Source organism: Saccopteryx bilineata, chromosome 6 (genome assembly GCF_036850765.1).
Source record: "Saccopteryx bilineata isolate mSacBil1 chromosome 6, mSacBil1_pri_phased_curated, whole genome shotgun sequence".
Classification (NCBI taxonomy): Eukaryota; Metazoa; Chordata; class Mammalia; order Chiroptera; family Emballonuridae; genus Saccopteryx; species Saccopteryx bilineata.
Window position 1 is genome coordinate 73,295,430 of NC_089495.1, and position 21,813 is coordinate 73,317,242.

The following is a 21,813-nucleotide window of genomic DNA, read 5'->3' on the forward strand; positions in this document are numbered from 1 at the left end:
CTCATTATATTTAATAAATTTGACTTTAATGATTTACTTTGCATATTTTATTTAATTATGTAGTGTTTTGTAATTCTTTTATAGAATATATTAAATTGATATTAGTTTTTAAATTTAACAAACCCATCAGCTATTTAGTAATTTGTATAATTGGACAAAATAATAAAATGTTCCATATATAATTATATACTTATAGTTGACAATTTGAAAATGTGCCTAAGGGTCTGCGTGTATAAATACACACTTATGGAGTCAGGTTCATGAAGTGTTTTGTGGAGAAAAGCATAAAATGGAGAATCTAAAATACCGTAATTCAGATAGTTGCAAGGCATTGTTCAAACTCAAATGACTCTGGGTCTCGACTGACCTCATCAAACCTTATTATTTGTGAACTTGACCCAATAGTTGTAAGGTTCAGATAGGATAAGGTTCATGCATTCTATAATGCCTGAAACCTAATAGATGCTTACTAAAAATGTGCTATTTATTTATTAATTCAAGGGCTATAGCTCGCATTACTTTGAAAAACTTTTTTTTTAATATTGAAAAAGTTTATCTAGCACTAGTTTGGAACAAACTAAGAAATTTATGATAATATTATCTTTCCTTGGAGTAGTGTACTTATTGTTAATATTTTAAAAAAATTTAAGTATGTAGCCTGACCTGTGGTGGCGCAGTGGATAAAGCGTCGACCTGGAAATGCTGAGGTTGCCGGTTCGAAACCCTGGGCTTGCCTAGTCAAGGCACATATGGGAGTTGATGCTTCCTGCTCCTCTCCCCTTCTCTCTCTCTCTCTCTCTCTCTCTCTCTCTCTCTCTCTCCTTTCTAAAATTAATAAATAAAATAAAAACAATGTATATGACATTTTGTCATACTTGTTTTTTAGTGATATTAATTGAATTGACTTTTTAATCACTCAAAATACTGCAAGTTATGCTTGGAATTATTTGTATTAAAATAATAGAATTTATTGATCTTACTGTATTATAGGTACAGGATTCGATGAGGAGTCAGCAATTCTTGGTGCAGGACGAGAGTTTGCACTAATGAAAACAGCAAATGGAAAGGTAAATCATCCTTTTAGGATTAAAAATTAACATTCTTTGCTTTAAGAGAGAATTGATACAATCAGTTGTTTAGTTTACATAGTTCACATGTTTAAGCAATCCTATTTAAATTTTTGATTTAAATTATTTCATTTTTTATGTGGAAAATTTTATTCATGCTTAATATTAAAGAAAATTGACATTAAAGAATATAAAACTTTTTTTTTTGTATTTTTCCAAAATTAGAAGCAGGGAGGCAGTCAGACAGACTCCTGCGTGTGCCCAACTGGGATCTACCCAGCATGCCTGCCAGGGGCTGATGCTCTTTCCATCTGGACATTGCTCCTTTGAGGCTGAAGCCATTCTGGCGCCTCAGGTGGAGACAATGGAGCTGTTCTCAGCGCCCGGGCCATCTTTGCTCCAATGGAGCCTTGACTGCAGGAGGGGAAGAGAGAGACAGAGAGGAAGGAGGGTGGGAAGGGTGGAGAAGCAGATGGGCGCTTCTATGTGCCCTGACCAGGAATCGAACTGGGACTTCCACACTCTGGGCCAACACTCTACCACTGAGCCAACCAGCCGGGGCTGAGTATAAAACATTTTTTTTTAAGGTGAGAAGGGGGAAGATAGTGAGGCAGACTTCCTCCCATATGCACCCCAACTAGGATTGACCTAGCAACCTGCCTGGGGCTGAGTTCAAGCAGTGAGCTATTTTTAGCACCCAGGGCCACTCTTGAACCAGTTGAGTTACTGACTGCAGGAGGGAAAGAGGGAGGGAAGGGGGAGAGAGAAGGAGAGAGAAGCAGATGGTCAATTCTCTGTGTGCCCTGACCAGGAATCAAACCCAGGACATCCATATGCTGGTTCAGCGCTCTATTCACTGAACCACAGGCCAGGACCAGCATATTTTTTTCGTATATATTTAGGACACTTATAAAAGATAACATCTGAATAGATAAATAAAACTATTATGAACTGTCTTTTTGGGAAAACATGCTTGTTTTTCTCCTTAGTTCATGGAAGTCAAATTCTATTTTAAAAAGTTTGGGTTTTTATTATTTTTGTTTTTCAATAAAATATAGAAGTTTTTTTTTCTTCACATGTAAAACTTTGTGCACTCCTCCAAAAGGCACTGTAATTTCTTAATTTATTTTTTCTTTTCTATTCTTTTTAAAATTATTATTATATAAGATATATTACACTGGCAAATACCAGAGTCTTGGAATCAAACAAGGTGGTCCTTCAGCAGGAAAATGGGTTGAGCTACCAATTACAAAATCTCCAAAGATTGTGCACTTCTCCGTTGGACACGATGGTTCTCATGCCCTTTTAGTTGCAGAAGATGGAAGCATATTCTTTACAGGATCTGCTAGTAAAGGAGAAGATGGAGAGTCAAGTAAGTTAACTGGTCAACTGGATATTTAGTAAAAACAATATAGAATATATTAACAAGGCATATCAATTTCAACAGTACTAACCTCATCAAATTACTAGAGGATTTTACATTGGGGCATATTCAGTTAATTGCGGTGGTATACTGTTTATTAAAGAACTATACAGATTACATTCTAGAGTTCATATTTATGAATTATAATATGCTTTATGTTTATGTGGCTATTTATCTGTTTTTGTCAGTTGGTATTTTAAAAAACTTATTTATTTTGAGATATTATCATATTTTAGTAAACCAAAATTTTGGGAGTAACATATATCTGAGAATGAAGTAAACTTTATGTAACCTTGTATAGTATTGTCAGCTTGATGTTATTTCTCTAAAATGAAAGGAATTCCTTAGCTGTGAAAAACAATTTTGTTGATCTGTTATTTTCTATATTTCTGTTCAGTCTTCCTCAAAGTGTCATGTTTCTCTTTTTCTAACTTCTCATTTACTTTATATATTATAGCACAGTGGGGTAGCATGTTACAAGGTTTAGTTTTGAAATCAGCATCTAATGTAGAAATCTTATGTTAATAAGTTACCAAAAGAAATCCCTTCAAATAATTATGAAGTTAAGTGAACGACAAGATAACCTGGAGTTGTTATCTTTGAATATATGTATCCTGATTTATTAATGTCGCCCAATTAAAAATAAAGTTATTAAAAAAATAATAATTATGAAGTATATTACCATATTTCAGAAACTTTAGCATAGCCGGTGTTTTCTTCTAGCATTCAGAGCACCAGATAACATAGTTGTTGTATATATGTATGTGGATTATATCATATGAAAAAATATAATGGTATTTTAAATCCCAGAATTTTACCCAGCACAACAGTATGTTTTTCTGAAAGGCATGCAAAACTGGGATTGAATAATGGAACAGAATATTAATATTTCCCATACTTTGCTCATTTTTGGGATTCAGTTTTTAAAAGTTGAGGTTGCTTGATTCATTCACATTTAATTTATTCACTCTCCCTTCATGTGTATAGTTCCATTTCTTAAAGTCTCTCACTATGTGGAACTACTTAATACATATGCTTTAAATGAACGGGGAACTGATTTTACTTTCCAGGTTCTAGTGTAAGAATACACATAATATAGAGTTAGAGAGAAAAGGAAAAATTTAAAATATATGGTAATGAAATGACTTTGATAATGTAAATATCTAATCTAGAGACTGGGCTCCCAAGAAGTTTGGTAGAAAATTGTGTTTTCCATTGGGAATTGCAATATGCTACAAAGAAGAATATCTGATAATGATAGCTTATATATTAAGTACATGAGACTTGTAGGTTGACTTAGTTGACACGTTGGAAATCCCAGGCTTTCGTGAAAATAAGTGTATCACAAATGTAAATAAAATGGTTTTTCCCCCTTTGAGTTTTATATACAAACCATTTTTGTTTGTGCATTGATGTCTTAATTTAATTTAATTGATTTAAGCTAAGAGCAGACGGCAATCAAAACCTTATAAACCTAAAAAGATAATAAAGATGGAAGGAAAGATTGTGGTGTACACAGCCTGCAATAATGGAAGTAGTTCTGTTATTTCTAAAGATGGAGAGCTATACATGTTTGGAAAGGATGCCATTTACTCTGATAGTTCAAGTAAGTAAAATTTAAACACTTATTTCACCTTTATATGAAGAAAAGTACAGCACCAAACATTATCCATGTATCTAGAAAATTAACATTTGTATAGGATGCTTTCTCTACATTTTTTCACATATATTTGCAAATACAACATTTTGTGATTTCTTTCTGTCTTGTTGCTGGGAACACTCACTAGTTTTATCAGAACAAATCATGGTGCTTGACTAGTGCAGCTCTACTTTAGCTGTTACTTTCTCTGGAAAACTTTCCCTAGGCTTAGTTAGATGCTCGTGTGACATGTTTCTGGTAGTACTATAGAGCTGTGGTTCCCAACCCCAGGGCCGCGGACTGGTACCGGTCTGTGGACCATTTGGTACCAGTCCACAGAGAAAGAATAAATAACTTACATTATTTCCGTTTTATTTATATTTAAACCTGAATGATGTTTTATTTTTAAAAAATGACCAGATTCCCTCTGTTACATCAGTCTGAGACTCACTCTTGATGCTTGTCTTGGTCACGTGATACATTTATCCGTCCCATCCTAAAGGCCATTCCGTGAAAATATTTTCTGACATTAAACTGGTCTGTTGCCCAAAAAAGGTTGGGGACCACTGCTGTAGAGAACTGATTTTCATAACATAGCTGATTTATACTTGATGAATTATTTATCTCCCCTGTTAAGTAGTTAGAAACTATTGCTCACTTATTTACTATTAAATCTCCAGTGTCCCACACAGTGTCTGGTGAATAGTAGGGTCTCAAGAATTACTTGTTAAGTGATTGAGTGACAGATAAACCCAAAATTTAAGTAGTGGATATGAAGGATAGAACTAGCCAAATAGCTTTATATTTATGAATTTTGATTTGAAAAACTTGTTGTATTTAGTTGCTAGAGTTTTTTTCTGGCACTTAGAAATAGGTGTAATGATTATAGCAAGCTACTTGGAAGGTGTTTATATGAGGAAAATATGTAAAACCTACAAATATTTTTGTAAAAGGAAACCAGAATTAATAAAATTTCTGATTGGAAGTTTAAGTGGTTTTGTCTCATGCTAGGGAAATAAATCAAACATTCATAGCAGTTACCATGTTGAACTGTACTCAGGTGATGTGTGAGTTGGCTTAATGTGGTGTTTAGATTTCCAGTTGTCCTCAATGTCACAGTGAATCAAAATTTTGAGGAGGGTTCATGAACAGTTTAAAAATACTATTCAGTATAACTGTTGCTTTAAAAAATTTTTTTGGCTAGGGCTAATTGAGACTTGATCATCTATTTGACATTTGTTTATTGAGAACTGGTAATATGTTAGGAGATTGGTGGGCTAGACAAATATGGCTCCTTTCTTTTTGAGGATCTGAGAGACAAATGAGCATTATAGAATTTAAAAATATTTGGAGAGTTGTGCTTTAATGGTTATGGATATAGACTCAGATCCTGGTACCATCACTTTTAGTTGGCTAGCTAATTTAAATTATTTAACTTTGCTGGGTTTGCTTTCTTTTTCCACCTGCAAAAAGGGAGCTAATCATAGTACCTGCTTCATATGGTTGTTATAAGATTATAGGAGATAATGTTTATGAAATAGTTAGCACAGAGCTTAGCATATGTAAGGGCTCAGGACATGGCAGCTAGTACTGATAATAATAATATTATTATTAGTATAATAGTACACTATTGCATATTACATGTTTTTTCAATACTAAAAATGGGAGTTTTGAAGTGAACTTAACAAAAAGACATAAGGGTAGTATAAGGTAGAAGGAAAAGTCAACTTAAGGAAGTTATATCTGAACTAATGATGTAGAATAGTTTTCCCAAAGTGTGATACAAGAATTATATTATTTGTAATTTAAATAAAACAAATACTTTAACTTTTTAAAAATGGTATTTCTTAGTGTATGTTGGAAATACTTGAAATAGTCAACAATCTCCAATTTTACTCTTATTGTTACATGATAAGGTTAAAATATGCTTCAATCCATTTAAAATTGATGCAAAAAAATTCAGATAATATGGATGGTACTTGGATATGGCAAGTATAATGGAAGTAATGTAGGAAACAGTGAAGTTTAGGTCTAGCTCTACATCGGATTGTGGAAGAAAGCATTGTAGGTTTAAGAGGATTGAAAAATACTGCTTTGGAAAATCTCCCAGAATTCTATGAAAACAATGTTATTTCAGTATACTTTGATGATTGTTTTACTTTGTTTTGCTGAGGCAGGTCAAAGAAATTAAAGCACATAATCTATAGGATGCTTTGTGCTTGGGCCAGGAAAGTTTGATAACTAATAACCCTTTTGAGAATTGTTTAAAGGCATTACCATTTAGAGCAAGTATGTATTCAGGAGATACAAGCTTGAGCTAATGCCACAATAAAGATTTTTCCCAAGTCTAGATGATAACATTTAAAAATATTGAGTCCCTGGCTGATGGCTCAGTGGATAAGAGTGTTGGGCCAGCATATGAACGTCTGGGATTCAATTCTCCATCAGGACACACAAGAGAAGCAACCATCTGCTTCTCCCACATCCTTCTCCCCTGTCTTTGCCTCTTCCCCTCCCACACCCAGTGTCTCGATTGGTTCAAGTGTAGCCCTGGGCACTGAGGATAGCTTGGTTGGTCCAAGCACGTCAATCTCAGGTGCTAAAAATAGTTCGGTACTTGAGTATTGGCCCCAGATGGGGTTATCAGGTGGATCCCAGTTGTGATGCTTGTAGGAGTCTGCCTCACTATCTCCCCTCTTTTCACCTAAAAAATAAAATAGTAAATAAAAAAATAATAAATACTTTGAAGCTTTGTTAAAAAAATTACAAAATTGTGTCTTTTGACCACTTGTTTCCCATTTTGGTGGGCTAATTTGTCCCAGAAATGAAAAGTTCTGCATTGATAGCTCATTTTACATTACTGAAGATTCACTAGGCTCAGAAAGGCTTTTTTATTGTTTCTTACCAAATCATCTCTTCCCTATAGGTTTGGTAACAGATTTGAAGGGCCATTTTGTAATTCAGGTAGCTATGGGCAAAGCTCACACTTGTGTTTTAATGAAGAATGGAGAAGTTTGGACATTCGGTGTAAATAATAAAGGACAGTGTGGACGGGACACTGGTGCCATGAACCAAGGTGGGAAAGGTGGGTATGACTATATTAATTTTAAATTCTGTGTTACCTTTTCATTACCTTTCAGAACAACGTGAAGAATCTTTTTCATTTCAAAACAAGTAGTTCTTTGATTTCACATTACAAATTAGGAAAACCACTGAATTTCTTACTTATTTGACAGTATATTATTGGAATAATCAGATATACTTTAGACTTCATTTCTGAGCAAATGAGTGTATTGTATTTTTTTCTCTTTCTTTTTTTAATGTAAAATATTTATTTTTAATTTATTGTGTTGACATGGTTTCAAGTGTCCCACTCAATATAACACCCTCTACACACTGCATCAGGCCCTGTCATGCCCCATGAAAAGTCTCTTTCTACCCCCACTTTACCCCTTTTGTCGCCCCTCCCTTGAGCTCCATTCCCCCTTTCCCTCTGGCCATTGCTACTCTTTTTTTTTTTTGCCTTTTTTTTTTTAAGTGAGAGAGAGGACAGGCAAGAAGGGAGAGAGATGAGAAGCATCAGTTCTTCGTTGTGACACCTTAGTTGTTCATTGATTGCTTTCTCATATGTGCCTTGACGGGGTTTGGGGGGAGCCTCCAGCTGAGCCAGTGACCACTTGCTCAAGCCAATGACCTTTGGGCTCAAGCCAGTGACCATGAGCTCATGTCTATGATCTCACGCTCAAGCCAGCAACCCCGTGCTCAAGCCAGCAACCCCGTGCTCAAGTCAGCAACCCTGCGCTTAAGTCTGATGAGCCCACACTCAAGCTGGAGACCTTGAGGTTTCAAACCTGGGTTTTCAGTGTCCCAGGCTGATGCTTTACACACTGCACCACCACTTGGTCAGGCGCTACTCTGTATTCTGTATGTGTTATGTACATATATTGATAATTTTTTACTAATCCCTTCACCTGTACGTTTTTCTTATTTTTTTTTATTAATGTCAGAGTACCTCTTTGATTTAGCATCTTTGGTGACTAAATTATACAAGAAAAGTACATTTTCAAACTCTGTTGTTAGCTTTTTGTACCACGTTTCCAGTTTTAACCATATTGGGCAGCAGTCTAACTGGAAAATGTTCCTGTTTGACAGCATGTACTACCTGTAATTCAAGCAGTTCTTGACAACTAAGAATGAGCATTAAGAATACTTGACCCTTAATCAAGTGCTATATTGTAGCTGCCCCTTAGACACCATATCCTTTGTCCAAATACTCATGTTATTGAAGGCAATTGAGGGGTTTATCGGTTTATCAATGCTGATTGTGGTTTTGTTTTTTAATGGTTTGTGTCTACTCCATTCTTAACTCTCAATTTTTACTTTAGCTTCTATCAGTGCTTCCCTACACCCTTCACTCCAATTTCTGGTTTTGTTATTTTAATTTTGTGCGGATTTGAGAATAGGAAATAGACACATATTATTAGAACTAAGCATTGGACTGTATTTAAAGTCAAATGAGTTTCAGGATTAATATTTGTATAAATTAACAAAAACAAGTTTAGCTCTTTGGAGATCATCTTGATGTTAGACTAAAAGCCCACTGTATTTTTTTTCCTCAGCTTTTTTATATGTATATATATTTAAAATACTTTGTCTTTTAACAGAGCAAATCTGTCAGAGCAATACTGATTTTAAAAAATGAAGGGAAGACGAAAGAAATAAAATGGATTACTACAAAATGGAAATATTTTTGTTCTTGCTAAACTAACAAACCATAGTTTTAGATAATACTTTCTAGGCAAAGAGGAGGGAACTATTTTAGTTTTTGATACATAATATAAATATATACTGAAATTATGCTTTATAAGAGTTCTGAATTGAACAAATTGTTTATTCTGAAACTTTTATGAAAGTTTGGCATAAATTACACCTATGTTCTGGATCCTTAGTGTAAATTTTGTAATAACTAAAATAAAATTGTTAAAAAATTTTTAATTTACTAGAAATCACACCTGCTCTGTAAGTTGAATACAAGGCATGCTAGTACAGCAGTGCGAGACATAATGAATACAGATAGCTGAGTCATAAAGAACACAGGAGGATTTAAAAAATATTTTTTAAAGGGAAAGGATAGAAAACAATTTTGAAATATTAAAAAGTTGTGTATCTACTACCATGTTTTATCATTTTTCAATTAAAAAACATAGCTAAGAGTTCAGTGTCCTGTATTCTTGTTCCAAGGCTAAAAAATTATACTTCATCTCTCTCCAGCACTATCTATAATCATAACTTTGTTTAATATCGTTTCAGTCATGTTCTTATATTTTAACGTATTTTACATATTTTTATATATTACATATAAAAATGAAATATTTTGTAAGTGCTAAACTATTAGTCATATTTTTCTGCAAAAATTCTTTTTGTCTTACCAATGGGTTTGAAATATGTCCATGTTTGTACGTATAGATATAGGTGATATATGTTAACTGCTGTGTAATAATAACCATACTACTGACATAGCAAAATATATTCATTCTCCTGCTGATAGATGAGTTTATTTCTGACTTTTCACTATTATAAATAATTTTAAAACCTTTATACATATTTCCTGGCAAACACATGTGAGACTTTCTCTAGTGAAATTGCTGTGCTATAAATTCCAGCTTTGCTAGATTTTTCTCAGAAGAGGTTGTACCAATTTATACTCTTATTAGTAGAGTTTGATTTTCCACATTACACAAGTAATTAGTATTGACAGACTGTTTTTGTCAGTGTAATTACTCTGATATTGTTTTTTATTTGTTATATTGAAGTATAACATGTAGAAAAATACATGAAGCATAAGTACACATTTTGATAAATTTTCACAAACTAAACATATTCTTTTGTGTGTGTGTGTGTGACAGAGACAGACAGAGGGACAGACAGGCAGAAAGAAATGAGAAACATTAATTCTTCGTTGACAATCCTTAGTATCCTTAGTTGTTCATTGATTGCTTTCTCTATGATCCCTTGCTCAAGCCAGTGACCCCGAGCTCAAGCTGGTAAGCCTGTGCTCAAGCCAGATGAGCTGGCATTCAAGTCAGTGACCTTGGAGCTTCCACCCTGGGTCCTCTGCATCCCAGTCTGATGCTCTATCCACTGTGCCACCACCTGGTCAGGCACAAACTGAACATATTCTTGTACTCAGCACCCAAATCAAGAAACAGTTTCTTAACAGTACCCCTTTCCTAACACCAAACATTACTTTTGTACTTTCAAAATTGAATCATGTGGCCCTGGCCGGTTGGCTCAGTGGTAGAGCGTCAGCCTGGTGTGCAGGAGTCCTGGGTTTGATTCCCAGCCAGGGCACACAGGAAAAGTGCCTATCTGCTTCTCCACTCCTCCCCCTCTCCTTCCTCTCTTCCCCTCCCGCAGCCAAGGCTCCATTGGAGCAAAGTTGGCCCAGGCGCTGAGGATGTCTCTGTGGCCTCTGCCTCAGGCGCTAGAATGGCCCTGGTTGCAACAGAGCAATGCCCCAGATGGGTGGAGCATCGTCCCCTGGTGGGCATGCCAGGTGGATCCCGGTCAGGTGCATGTGGGAGTCTGTCTGACTGCCTCCCCGGTTCCAACTTCAGAAAAATACAAAAAAAAGGGGGGGGGAGAAAAAAAATTGAATCATGTAGTATGAATTCCCTTTTACATTTTCTTCTTTTCCAAGTGAGACCAAGGGAGATAGACTCCCGCATGCGCCCCGACCAGCATCCACCCGGAAATCCCCCTTCCCCTCCCATCTGGGGCTGATGCTCTGCCCATTGGGGGCCATGTATGCAACTGAGCTATGGAGGCTCAGTTTTAGCACCTGAGGTGGAGGCTCCATGGAGCCATACTCAGGACCCTGGAACCAGTGTGCTCAAATCATTGAAGCTATGGCTGCGGGAAGAGAAGAGAGAGAGAGGGAAAGGGGAGGAGAAGGGGTAGAGAAGCCTCTCCTGTGTGCCCTGATTGGGAAATGAACCCATGACATCCACACACCACTGAGCCAACTGGCCAGAGCCTAGTATGAATTCTTTTCTTTCTGAGGTCTTTTCACTCTACTTTTATGAGATTCATTCATATTGTTTATAGTTAGATAAAGATTTTTCATTCTTGTTGGGTAGTATTAATTTGAGTAAACATACCACAATTTAAAAATCTTCTAGCATTATGGACATTTGGGTCATTTTCTAGTTTTGGTTATTATGAATAGTGTTGCTATGAACATTTCTACTAAATATTGGTGAAAATATGTATGCATTTCTTTTGGCTATGTAATTAGGAGTAGAATTGCTGGGTCTCTCTCTTTTTTTTAAACTTGATTTCCCTGGGTTATGAATAGTGAATTAGACTATTTTTTCAAACTTTTCTTATTTTACTTGCCTTTTTCTTACTGATTTGTAGAAATTTTTTATATATTATGTTGTATGTGTTACAAGTATGTTTTACTAACTTGTGGCTTCTCTCATTCATATTTATGGTTTTATTTATTGTATATAGTTTTTAAATTATGATGGCAAGCTTTTCTTGATAAATTTTTGGTTTATATAGTCAGGTTGGGGCCTTTTTTCCCATATGAATTAGAACCTGTTTTTTTACTTGGCATTGTGATTGGGATGAATTTTAGAGATTGATTTGAGGAGCATGTAGTATTGTTGGGATAATTTAATAAGTAATATATGTAGATGCAGGTAAGTACTCAATATATTTTAGCTATTGTTCTTAAGAAAAATAGAGTCACTTACACCTTTTTCTCTATTACTCTAGACATAATGTAGTTATCCAATATTTGGTTATTTAATTTTCCAGCCTGTCCACAGATTAGAAGTGGCAAAAAATAAAAAAAAAGGTTATATATTCTGTGAGTTCATTTCTTAATTAGACAGGCCTATACTAAGTCTATTATAAGTGTAAGTGATAAGAGAATAAGATTGACTAAGAGGTAAAGTGAGTAAGGTATAACCTTGTCTTTGAGGATCTAAGACCTAGTAGAAAAGACAAAGATAAATAATTATTTGACTCTCTTATTATATGCTCTTATAGCACTGTATTTTCCTTTGTAAGCCTATACAGTTATATATTTACACTTTTTCTTAATGGCTATTTGATTAATGCGTATCTTTCTCACTAAGTCATTATGCTTTATAATAGCTTATTATCATAACTCTCAGTGCCTTAAGCAGAGGTCTACAAACCATAACATGATGCCATCTGTTCAGTAGCCTATTTTTTATGGCCTTCCAAGCTAAAAATGGATTTTCTTCTTTTAAAGGATTAGTTTTAAAAAGTGTGACAGAGACTTATGTGGCCTACAAAGCCTGAATTATTTACAATATGACCCTTTACAAAAAGTTTTTCTGACTCTTTGCCATCAGGGGAAATATTTGGGGTATAGTTGGTATAAAGAAATAGTTGAAGGAATTATAGCGCAAGTAAGTTGTAATTGAGGTATAAACAGGTTTTGAGAAGACATTGATTGACTCCTTGGGAAAAGTGGTAAGTGCTTTCCTAGAAATTATATCAGAACTTGAGTTTTGAGGACTGAAAAGGAGTTTCTTTGGTAGATGAGGTAGGAAGAGGCATCTGGTAAATGAGTAGAAAGAAACAGAGAAGGAATGAAGAAAGTGGTGGAGCATGTGAAAGGACATAGGATATTTAGAAAGCAGAGGGAACTTAAGTGCAGGTAGAATGTAGTTTGCATGGAAGAACTGAGTTTGGGAAAAATTGGGAGCCATACACTGTATCTTGTTGAAGAGTTTTTGTTTTGTTTAGTGACAGAGATGGGGGGGGGGGGGCAAAGGGACAGACAGACCGAAAGAGGGAGAGATGAGAAGCATCAAGTCTTCGTTGCAGCACCTTATTGTTCGTTGATTGCTTTCTCATATGTGCCTTGACCAGGGGGCTCCAGCAGAGCGAGTGACCCCTTGCTCAAGCCAGCAACCTTGGGCTTCAAGCCAACGACCTTTAGGCTCAAGGCAGTGACCATGGGGTCATGTCTATGATCCTATGCTTAAGCTGGAGAGCTTGTGCTCAAGCCAAATGAGCCTGCACTCAAGCTGGAGACATCGGGGTTTTGAACCTGGGTCCTCCGTGTCCCAGTCCAGCACTCTATCCACTGCACCACTGCCTGGTCAGGCTCTTGCTGAAGAGTTTGTTTTTTTTAAGACCTTGGAAAGACATTGGAGCTCTGTAAATTGTGAAGTCATAAGATCAAATATATGTTTTAGGAAGTTGATTGCTAGCAAAGTAGAGGACATTCTAGATTTGTGGGACTCTTGGCCTAGAATGTGGTTAGGAATCTTTCTCTCATCTGTTGTACAAAAATGTTGGCAGTGAGGGTGAAAAGGAGAGAATAAAATGAGAAAAAAATTAAAAGTATGATTGACAGAAAGTAATAGCTAAGAGATGTGCCTGTCTACCCTCTTTTTGCAGAAAGGAAATGGTGAGAGCTTTTATTCACTCACTCATTCACTTAAATAAATTGAAATGACTGGGATGACATTGCTTCACAGCAGGTTTCAAGTGTACAACCCAATAAAACATTGTCTGTGTACCGTATCATATGCCCTCTGTCCCAGGCAAAGTCAGGGAGAACATTTAGTAGTGGTCTCTAAATTAAATTTTATTTTTCTTGTTCTTATGCCTTAGCATTCCTTTGTATTTACTTTGAATAATAGTAATAGTATGCACCATATATATTTTTAATCAGGAAATATAATTGTCAGTTTTTTAGAAATGGGAATATTCTACTCAAAAATTATAAATTGATCTGTCAAATAGGGTTTGGAGTTGAAAATATGGCCACAGCAATGGATGAAGACCTAGAAGAAGAACTAGATGAAAAAGATGAGAAGTCGATGATGTGTCCTCCAGGCATGCATAAATGGAAGCTGGAGCAGTGCATGGTGTGTACTGTCTGTGGAGACTGCACAGGTTACGGAGCCAGCTGTGTCAGTAGTGGGCGTCCAGACAGAGTCCCTGGAGGGTAAGAAAATGATTAATACTGAAGAAATAAAATATTAGTAGAAATAGTGCAAAACACTTTTATTTTTCAAAATAATTCCAGAATATTCTGTGTTGTTTCTTAAGGGCATATTGGCATATACTTACAATTGTTCTCTATTATAATAATTTCTAATTTAGTGTCATTTTTATTTAAATTGCTTTTCTTTCATTTGATTCATATAAACCATTTAAAAACAGGTCATAAATAGCCTGACCTGGCGGTGGCGCAGTGGATAGAGCATCGGACTGGGATGCAGAGGACCGAGGTTTGAGACATCGAGGTCGCCAGCTTGAGCATGGGCTCATCTGGTTTGAGCAAAGCTCACCAGCTTGAACCCAAGGTCACTGGCTTGAGCAAGGAAGTCACTCCGTCTGCTGTAGCCCCCCTGGTCAAGGCACATAAGAGAAATCAATCAATGAACAACTAAGGAACCACAATGAAGAATAGATGTTTCTCATCTCTCTCCCTTCTTGTCTGTCTGTCCCTATCTGTCTCTCTGTCTCTGCCACAAAAAACAAACAAACAAACAAAAAACAGGTCATAAATATTTTCAAGGCTTATGTTGTACATTTATTTGTATTCTTTTCCTAAGACGGCTTTAATGCCTAATGTCTATTAATTTTTGTTGAACATGGATCTTTTCTAAATAGAATTAGCAACTATATAGAATATTCTATTAGGGACATATAATTTTTATTTAAATTGAATTTATGTTTTAAAATATTAGGAGTTCTAGGAAGTGTTGAATCTGAAGTTGCACTATAACTGTGTGTTGGACTGCTGCTTTTTTTTTCAGGGTCTTGTATTGTTATTTTAAAGTTAACGTGAGTTTGGCACAATCAGAATGCAGATATTTTTTCCTAGAATGTTGGGGAGAATTTTGATTCTTATTTTTGTGTTGCCATTTATAACCAATGTAACATAATGTGGTATCCTTTATAAGATCAAATTAATTATTCTAGATCTTTGTACTGTGATAGATCTGATCTTTGTAAGATCAGATTATGATAGATGATTTGGAAAGTCAAAGGATTGCAGAAAGTCAAAGGTAGGAAGCAGAAAGCCATGGTAAGGACAACTGCTTATAGCTGATGCCACTGTTTGACACTTGCTTAGTATAGTCCCAAATAGTACAGCTTCTTCCCAAATAGTGTCTGGATCTACTATGAGTACATTTCTGGGTTTGTACTATGACCTAACATAGCAAAATAGATCATAAATAAAAATCTCTTTTTTTAAACTAATGAAATATTATGATTTTTTAACAATATATTTTATTTGCATTTTTAGCATATGTAAAAATATTTCAGCCCTCCTTATCAAAGGATATCATTTCATTTTACAAGGAGTAGAAATTTATCTTCTCTAAGATGTCTAAAGTTATTATAATTGTCCCTAATGTCTGAACTTAAGTTAATTGATAAATATTATAAATGAATTTATAATTCTCTGGTTCTTCCTGAAATTAATTATTTTTATATGCTTTTCCCCCAGAGATTTGCTATCAGTTTTCAATAATTATTTATAGATCAAAATGGACAATACCTAACCAAGTACAATAATTTCTTTATCATCAAAGCAGATGTCTGACCAGGTGGTGGCACAGTGGATAGTGTGTAAGACTGTGATGCAGAAGACCCAGTTTGGAACCCTGAGGTCACTGGCTTGAGCATGGGCTCATCTGGCTTAAGCATGGACTCACTGGCTTGAGTGAGGGGTCGCTGGTTTGAGCGTGGGATTATAGATATAAACCCATGGTCGCTAGCTTGAGCCCAAAGGTGCTGGTTTGAAGTCCAAGGTCGCTGGCTTGAGCAAGGGGTCACTCACTCTGTTGCAGCACCTCCGGTCAGGGCACATATGAGAAAGCAGTCTACGAACAACTAAGGTGGTGCAACGAAGAATTGATGCTTATCTCTCTCCCTTTCTTTCTGTCCCTATCTGCCCCTCTCTCTGACTCTGTCTCTGTCAAAAAAAACAAAAACAAAAACAAAACCAGAAATGAATACATGAACAAAGTCAACATAGGAATATTTGCCAGGACATTTAGCACTATCAGAAATGATTTCAGTTTTAAAATTGTAACTATGTATCTTAGAATAAGTTTAGAATTACACATTATTTTTTAAATAGTGCCTACAGACAGTTCAGTAGGGCATATTATTCTGTCAATTTTTACTGTTGTACTTAGTGATCCTTCAAGTTGTTAGTAATGCTTGCATTTAAAAACCGAGAGTTTTACAGGGCACCAAGCTGCCAGATAAATCTTTTCTCTGAACCTCCACAAACCTGGATAACCAAGGGCTCAGCAAGGCTGTCTCAAATTTTTCAAGACCGATCCAACCAATAACATTAAAACTATGACTTCTACACCTGTCAAATATGTGACTAAGACGTTAGTTAGTTCGCTGACCCTCTGGCCAACTTCTGGGTGTGTTCTTGTCTTCTTCATATTGTAATCCAATGCCGTATGTTCAGTTCACAACTGATATGAAAAGAACAAAGTAGAGGAAAAACAACCTGTGGCTGTTCTTTTTTGGGTACCAAGAAAAGTAATAAATGGGAGATGATGGTTATATAAAGGAGGTGGGGGGGAGGAGACATAATATATGAAGCTGGCAAGGTGGGCTCACTTATGAAGGCTGCACACACCTCCTTTAACTTATCTGGTAAGTAGAAATGTTTGTTTACCAACCAAGCCGTCTAGACCACTTAATAGTAAAACTGCTGATGCTTCACTAATTGTGAAAACTTGAAACATATTTGATTATAGCTTCTTTAAAGATAGAATATGTTTATATTTTCTGTAAAAATATACCAATTATGCCTATGAGGAACTTTAATAGTTTTTTTTTAAGTGCGTGCAAGAAAAACAAGACAGGAAGGGAAAGAGATGAGAAATATCAACTTGTAGTTGCGTCACTCTAGTTGATCATTGATCGCTTCTCATTTGTGTCTTGACCAAGGGGCTCAGGCTGAACCAGTGACCTCTTGTTCAAACAAGCAAACAATGGGATCAAAGCTCCAGCTGGCAACCCTGCAATCATGTTGGTGAGCCTGTGCTCAAGCCGGCGACCTTGTGATTTTGAATCTGGGTCCTCAGTGTCCCAGATTGATGTTCTATCCACTGTGCCACCACTGGTCAGACAATATAGTCTTGCTTCTTTTTTTTTTTTTTTTAAATATTTTTATTTATTCATTTTAGAGAGGAGAGAGAGAGAGAGAGAGAGAGAGAAGAAAGGGGGGAGGAGCAGGAAGCTTCAACTCCTATATGTGTCTTAGACCAGGCAGTGTGGGTATTGAACCAGAGACCTCAGCATTCCAGGTCGATGCTTTATCCACTGAGCCACCACAGGTCAGGCTATAGTCTTGTTTTTAATTATTCATCTAGGCATACCTTTTCTTAAAAATTGACACATCCGCCTGACCTGTTGTGGCACAGTGGATTAAACGTTGACCTGGAATGCTGAGGTCACTGGATCAAAACCCCAGGCTTGCACAGTCAAGGCACATATGGGAGTTGATGCTTCCTGCTCCTCCCCCCTTCTCTCTCTCTCTCTCCCTGTCTCTCTTCTCTAAAATGTATAAATAAATAAAAATAATTTTAAAAAATTGACACATCCTGATCCTGATTTAAAGGGGTGATTTCATTGTTAACTCATTTAAGTTAATCCCCAAAATACAGAAAGATGTTATAGGAAAGGGTTTTAAGGCAAGAGTAGAAGGATTTCCATTAATTATTTTTTTCTTTTTTCTTTTTTATAGGATCTGTGGTTGTGGTTCTGGAGAATCTGGCTGTGCTGTGTGTGGATGTTGCAAGGCTTGTGCAAGGGAGCTGGATGGTCAAGAGGCAAGACAAAGAGGAATTCTTGATGCGGTGAAAGAGATGATACCTTTAGATCTTCTGTTAGGTAATTTGCTTTATTGTACTAAACATCTTATTCTCAACTTAGTTATTACTAATATCTATTAGATATGTTAAAATGTTAACATAATAGTTAATTATGTAATACTGTGTGTTTTATAACTTACAATATGTCGTTCATTAATGGAAGAGATTCTTTTTCTCTTTTTTGCTACTATTCTTGCAGTAAAAATAATGTTTTAGACAGTGTATAGTTCTGTTAAATCTATAAAATTGTATGTGTGTGATCTTTCTTTTTAAATTAATTAACTAGCTGTCCCAGTTCCTGGGGTTAACATTGAAGAACACCTTCAGTTAAGACAAGAAGAGAAAAGGCAGCGAGTAATCAGGAGACACAGAATAGAGGAAGGAAGAGGTAAGATGTAGTTGTAGAGAAAAAGTATTTTTAAAAATTCATTTTCTTGCCCTGTACTGAGACAACTGAAAAGTTGCAGAATAGACTGATTAGGTATGAAATTGAAATTAAAATTAGTACTCATGAAAATAATGTGGAAAATATTCAGAGTATTTATGATTGTGCTAATCATACTTTTAATTCAGTAGGGTATTTATGGTATAAGTCAGCTGTTTTAAGAATTACTGTGCATTCTGCTAAACATCAAAAACTATTAGCAATGGCAGCTTTTAAAAAAATATAAATTCTAAGAACTTGTTATTCATCCAAATTTTGGATTCATCTATTTAATCATAAACAAAGTAGTTTAATGTAGTATTTTATTTTTCATTATCTTACTCATTTATAATCATTATCATTTGGGCATAGTCATACCATTCTTTATTCCAATCCAGTGCATAATTATGCTTTTATGTCTTTTATTATCTTTTTTTAAAGTTTATTCTAGTTATGTTAAAGAATGTCTGTGGGTTTTAATTGCAAAGGTAGATCTATCTATCTTTTCCTCATTTGTAAACATTTCTCAGCCTAAAATATATTTAATGGTAGGTATAATAGGTAAATAAAATGTTATTTAAGCTGCTTTTGCCTAATAGAATCTTTTTATTGTAGGATTAAGATAGATTGTTACAGAGGTCTGTAATTTTATTCTTCTGCCAGATAAAAACTTGATTAGAAATCTTTACTGATGATGTATATTTTAAATACCTATTAGAAGTGATTTGATATTTGCTGCCTGAATAGAACCTATTATCCATTTAATCATCATTACAAATTTTTTTCTAGGCATTACATTAAATCATAGCCTCTAAAGAATATTTTAGTGAGATTAATACATATACTGTCATTATTTACATGATATAAATATGTAGAGAAATTGTACATTGTTTTATATAGAAAATAGGGTAAAATTTAAGTTCTGTGTCTTTATGATATGTGGTAACTGAATGGTAATTCCTTTTATGTTAATGAGATGATTTGCCTAAAGTAAATTATTAGTGTCTCTTTTTTACTACCTGTTTCTTCTCTTTTTGGAAATACTAGGTTGAATCATACAAAACTCAGCAAATCTTTATGATGACATTTAATCACTTGCCTAATGCTGTGTATTTTGTTAATCTTTTTTCTGTAAAAAGCTATTATTCTCTAGCTATAGTAGTATATATGCATATCAGAAGTAAAGACATTGATTATGCATTGATTAGTCAACAAAACTTTGTGATTGCAGAGTCTTCTTTTGTCATTTATTTTTAAATGTTTCATAGACCTTTAAAGCATAAACTCTAACCTTTTAAAGGTCAAAGACTTTGTTATTTAAATATTTACAGAAATTAAGTTATTGAATCTGATTTTACAGGCAGGAGTTAGTTTCCAGGCCCTTGTTGTATATTTTGTGACAAATGAGTTTCACGTACAATTATTAATATAGAGAAACACTTCAAATAAATGGCGTGCAAAGATTTTCTTACTTTTTTTTGGTTGGGCTCTTTCTTACACATATCTTCTTTCATTTTGTTACAACAGAATATCTAGTAAATATCTTTTCTTGATGAGGTAGGAACTTCATAATGGACCTTAATTATTGGCACTCACTGTTTTGCATGGTACTGAAATTCATGCATATTAGAACCATGTCCGTACTTTTCAGTCACCACAAGTTACTGTGCACCATGCAGTGAGGACATACTTTGAATATGCATGTGTTTCAGTTAACATGATGTGAAGAGAAGCCTACTTGAATATTTTATTTTGTAAAAATACTTTTAAACCAGAATTCTAACTGTAATTTAAAAAAGAATTTTGTTATATGATATTTCTATAATCTTTATTTTCCATCACAGTACTTCATTATAAGCAATTTTATGAGAAAAATAAAATGAACACATAGCTATATCTATATCTCCATAGGGGGGGAAAACTAAAAGGGTAAATACCAAAAAGTTAATAAGAGAACTGTTAATGAGAACTGAGTCTGTAGGTGATTTTTATTTTGTCTTTACAATCTGTTTTCTAAATTGTCTCCAATATTTGCATATTACTTTATTAACAAAATAAGAGTTATGTTTTAAAACTGAAGCTATTGTTTCTTTAAAAATATAGACTGATTTTAAGGCACTTAAATTTTCCATTTGTTTTTTTAAAAACTTTTTATTTTAATTGGATGGAGGAATCCCTTTTAGGTACTATGCTTTTAATTAGTTCAGGGCAGAGGTTCTCAAAGTGGTCTCAAAGGACTAGCATCACTTGGGCACTTGTTACATTTGCCTGTTCTCAGACCCCTCACAAGACTTACGGAATCAGAAACTTGGACAGTGGGGCCCACCAAACTTTGTTTAAACAAACTCACCAGGCAATTCTGATGTTGCTGAGGTTTGAGAACCACTCTAGGGCAGGGATGTTCAAAATGTGTCCAGGGCTTTCCACATCAGCATCAGTTGGATCTAATGAGGTAGACCTCTGCTTGAGGGTCTTGGATTCAGTTGTAAGTCACATGTTCAGTGTTGTAGGGCTCTTGTTTGGCACTGTGCTAGGATTGTTAGTCTTGTCTTCATGAGGAACAGGAATGTGTTCCAGTTGTCATATGGACCTTTTTTTTTTTTTGGCTTCTACTTGTTATTTTTTAGATACTAACAGTAATATGTAAGTAATTAAGCTCATTAGTAATTGGCTTTTAACTAAATTGAAATTTCATAAATTCATGATAATATGATGTTAAATAATTTTAATTGATTTGTTTATCAGCTTTCCAAGCTTGTGTTAAGTGTTTCAGAGTAGATCAAAATTTCAGGAACTCATTCTTGAATTAAAATCTTGCTCAGTCAGCCTCAGGCCTGTTGGTTCTGTTGTTTATGATATGAGGATGTTAATGCAATGTGCTATTGAAACTCATAAATGTGAAACTTTGTCTTTAGATTTTTTTTCTTTTTTTCTTTTTTTTTTTTTTTTTTTTTTTGTATTTTTCTGAAGCTGGAAACGAGGAGAGACAGTCAGACAGACTCCCGCATGCACCTGACCGGGATCCACCCGGCATGCCCACCAGGGGGCGATGCTCTGCCCCTCTGGGGCGTCACTCTGCCGTGACCAGAGCCACTCTAGCGCCTGGGGCAGAGGCCAAGGAGCCATCCCCAGCGCTCGGGCCATCTTTGCTCCAATGAAGCCTTGGCTGCGGGAGGGGAAGAGAGAGACACAGAGGAAGGAGGGGGGCGGGGTGGAGAAGCAAATGGGCGCTTCTCCTATGTGCCCTGGCTGGGAATCGAACCCGGGTCCCCCGCACGCCAGGCCGACGCTCTACCGCTGAGCCAACCGGCCAGGGCCTCTTCTTTTTTTTAATTAAGTGAAAGATGGGC

The 21,813-nt window shown here is 35.5% G+C and overlaps 1 protein-coding gene across 16 annotated transcripts in view; it reads left to right on the plus strand.

The window, feature by feature from the left end:
- The window catches only part of MYCBP2 (MYC binding protein 2), a 333,902-nt gene that overhangs the window by 85,536 nt on the left and 226,553 nt on the right, over positions 1–21,813 (plus strand). For 15 of the 16 annotated variants that reach the window (XM_066236389.1, XM_066236388.1, XM_066236391.1 and 12 more), the window contains exons 11-17: positions 991–1,067; positions 2,235–2,439; positions 3,932–4,096; positions 7,056–7,214; positions 13,925–14,129; positions 17,913–18,058; positions 18,326–18,427. In XM_066236389.1, the coding sequence (XP_066092486.1) occupies positions 991–1,067; positions 2,235–2,439; positions 3,932–4,096; positions 7,056–7,214; positions 13,925–14,129; positions 17,913–18,058; positions 18,326–18,427 (1,059 nt within the window). The remainder of the gene's footprint in view (positions 1–990; positions 1,068–2,234; positions 2,440–3,931; positions 4,097–7,055; positions 7,215–13,924; positions 14,130–17,912; positions 18,059–18,325; positions 18,428–21,813) is intronic. The other variant, XM_066236395.1, reaches the window with a different exon arrangement.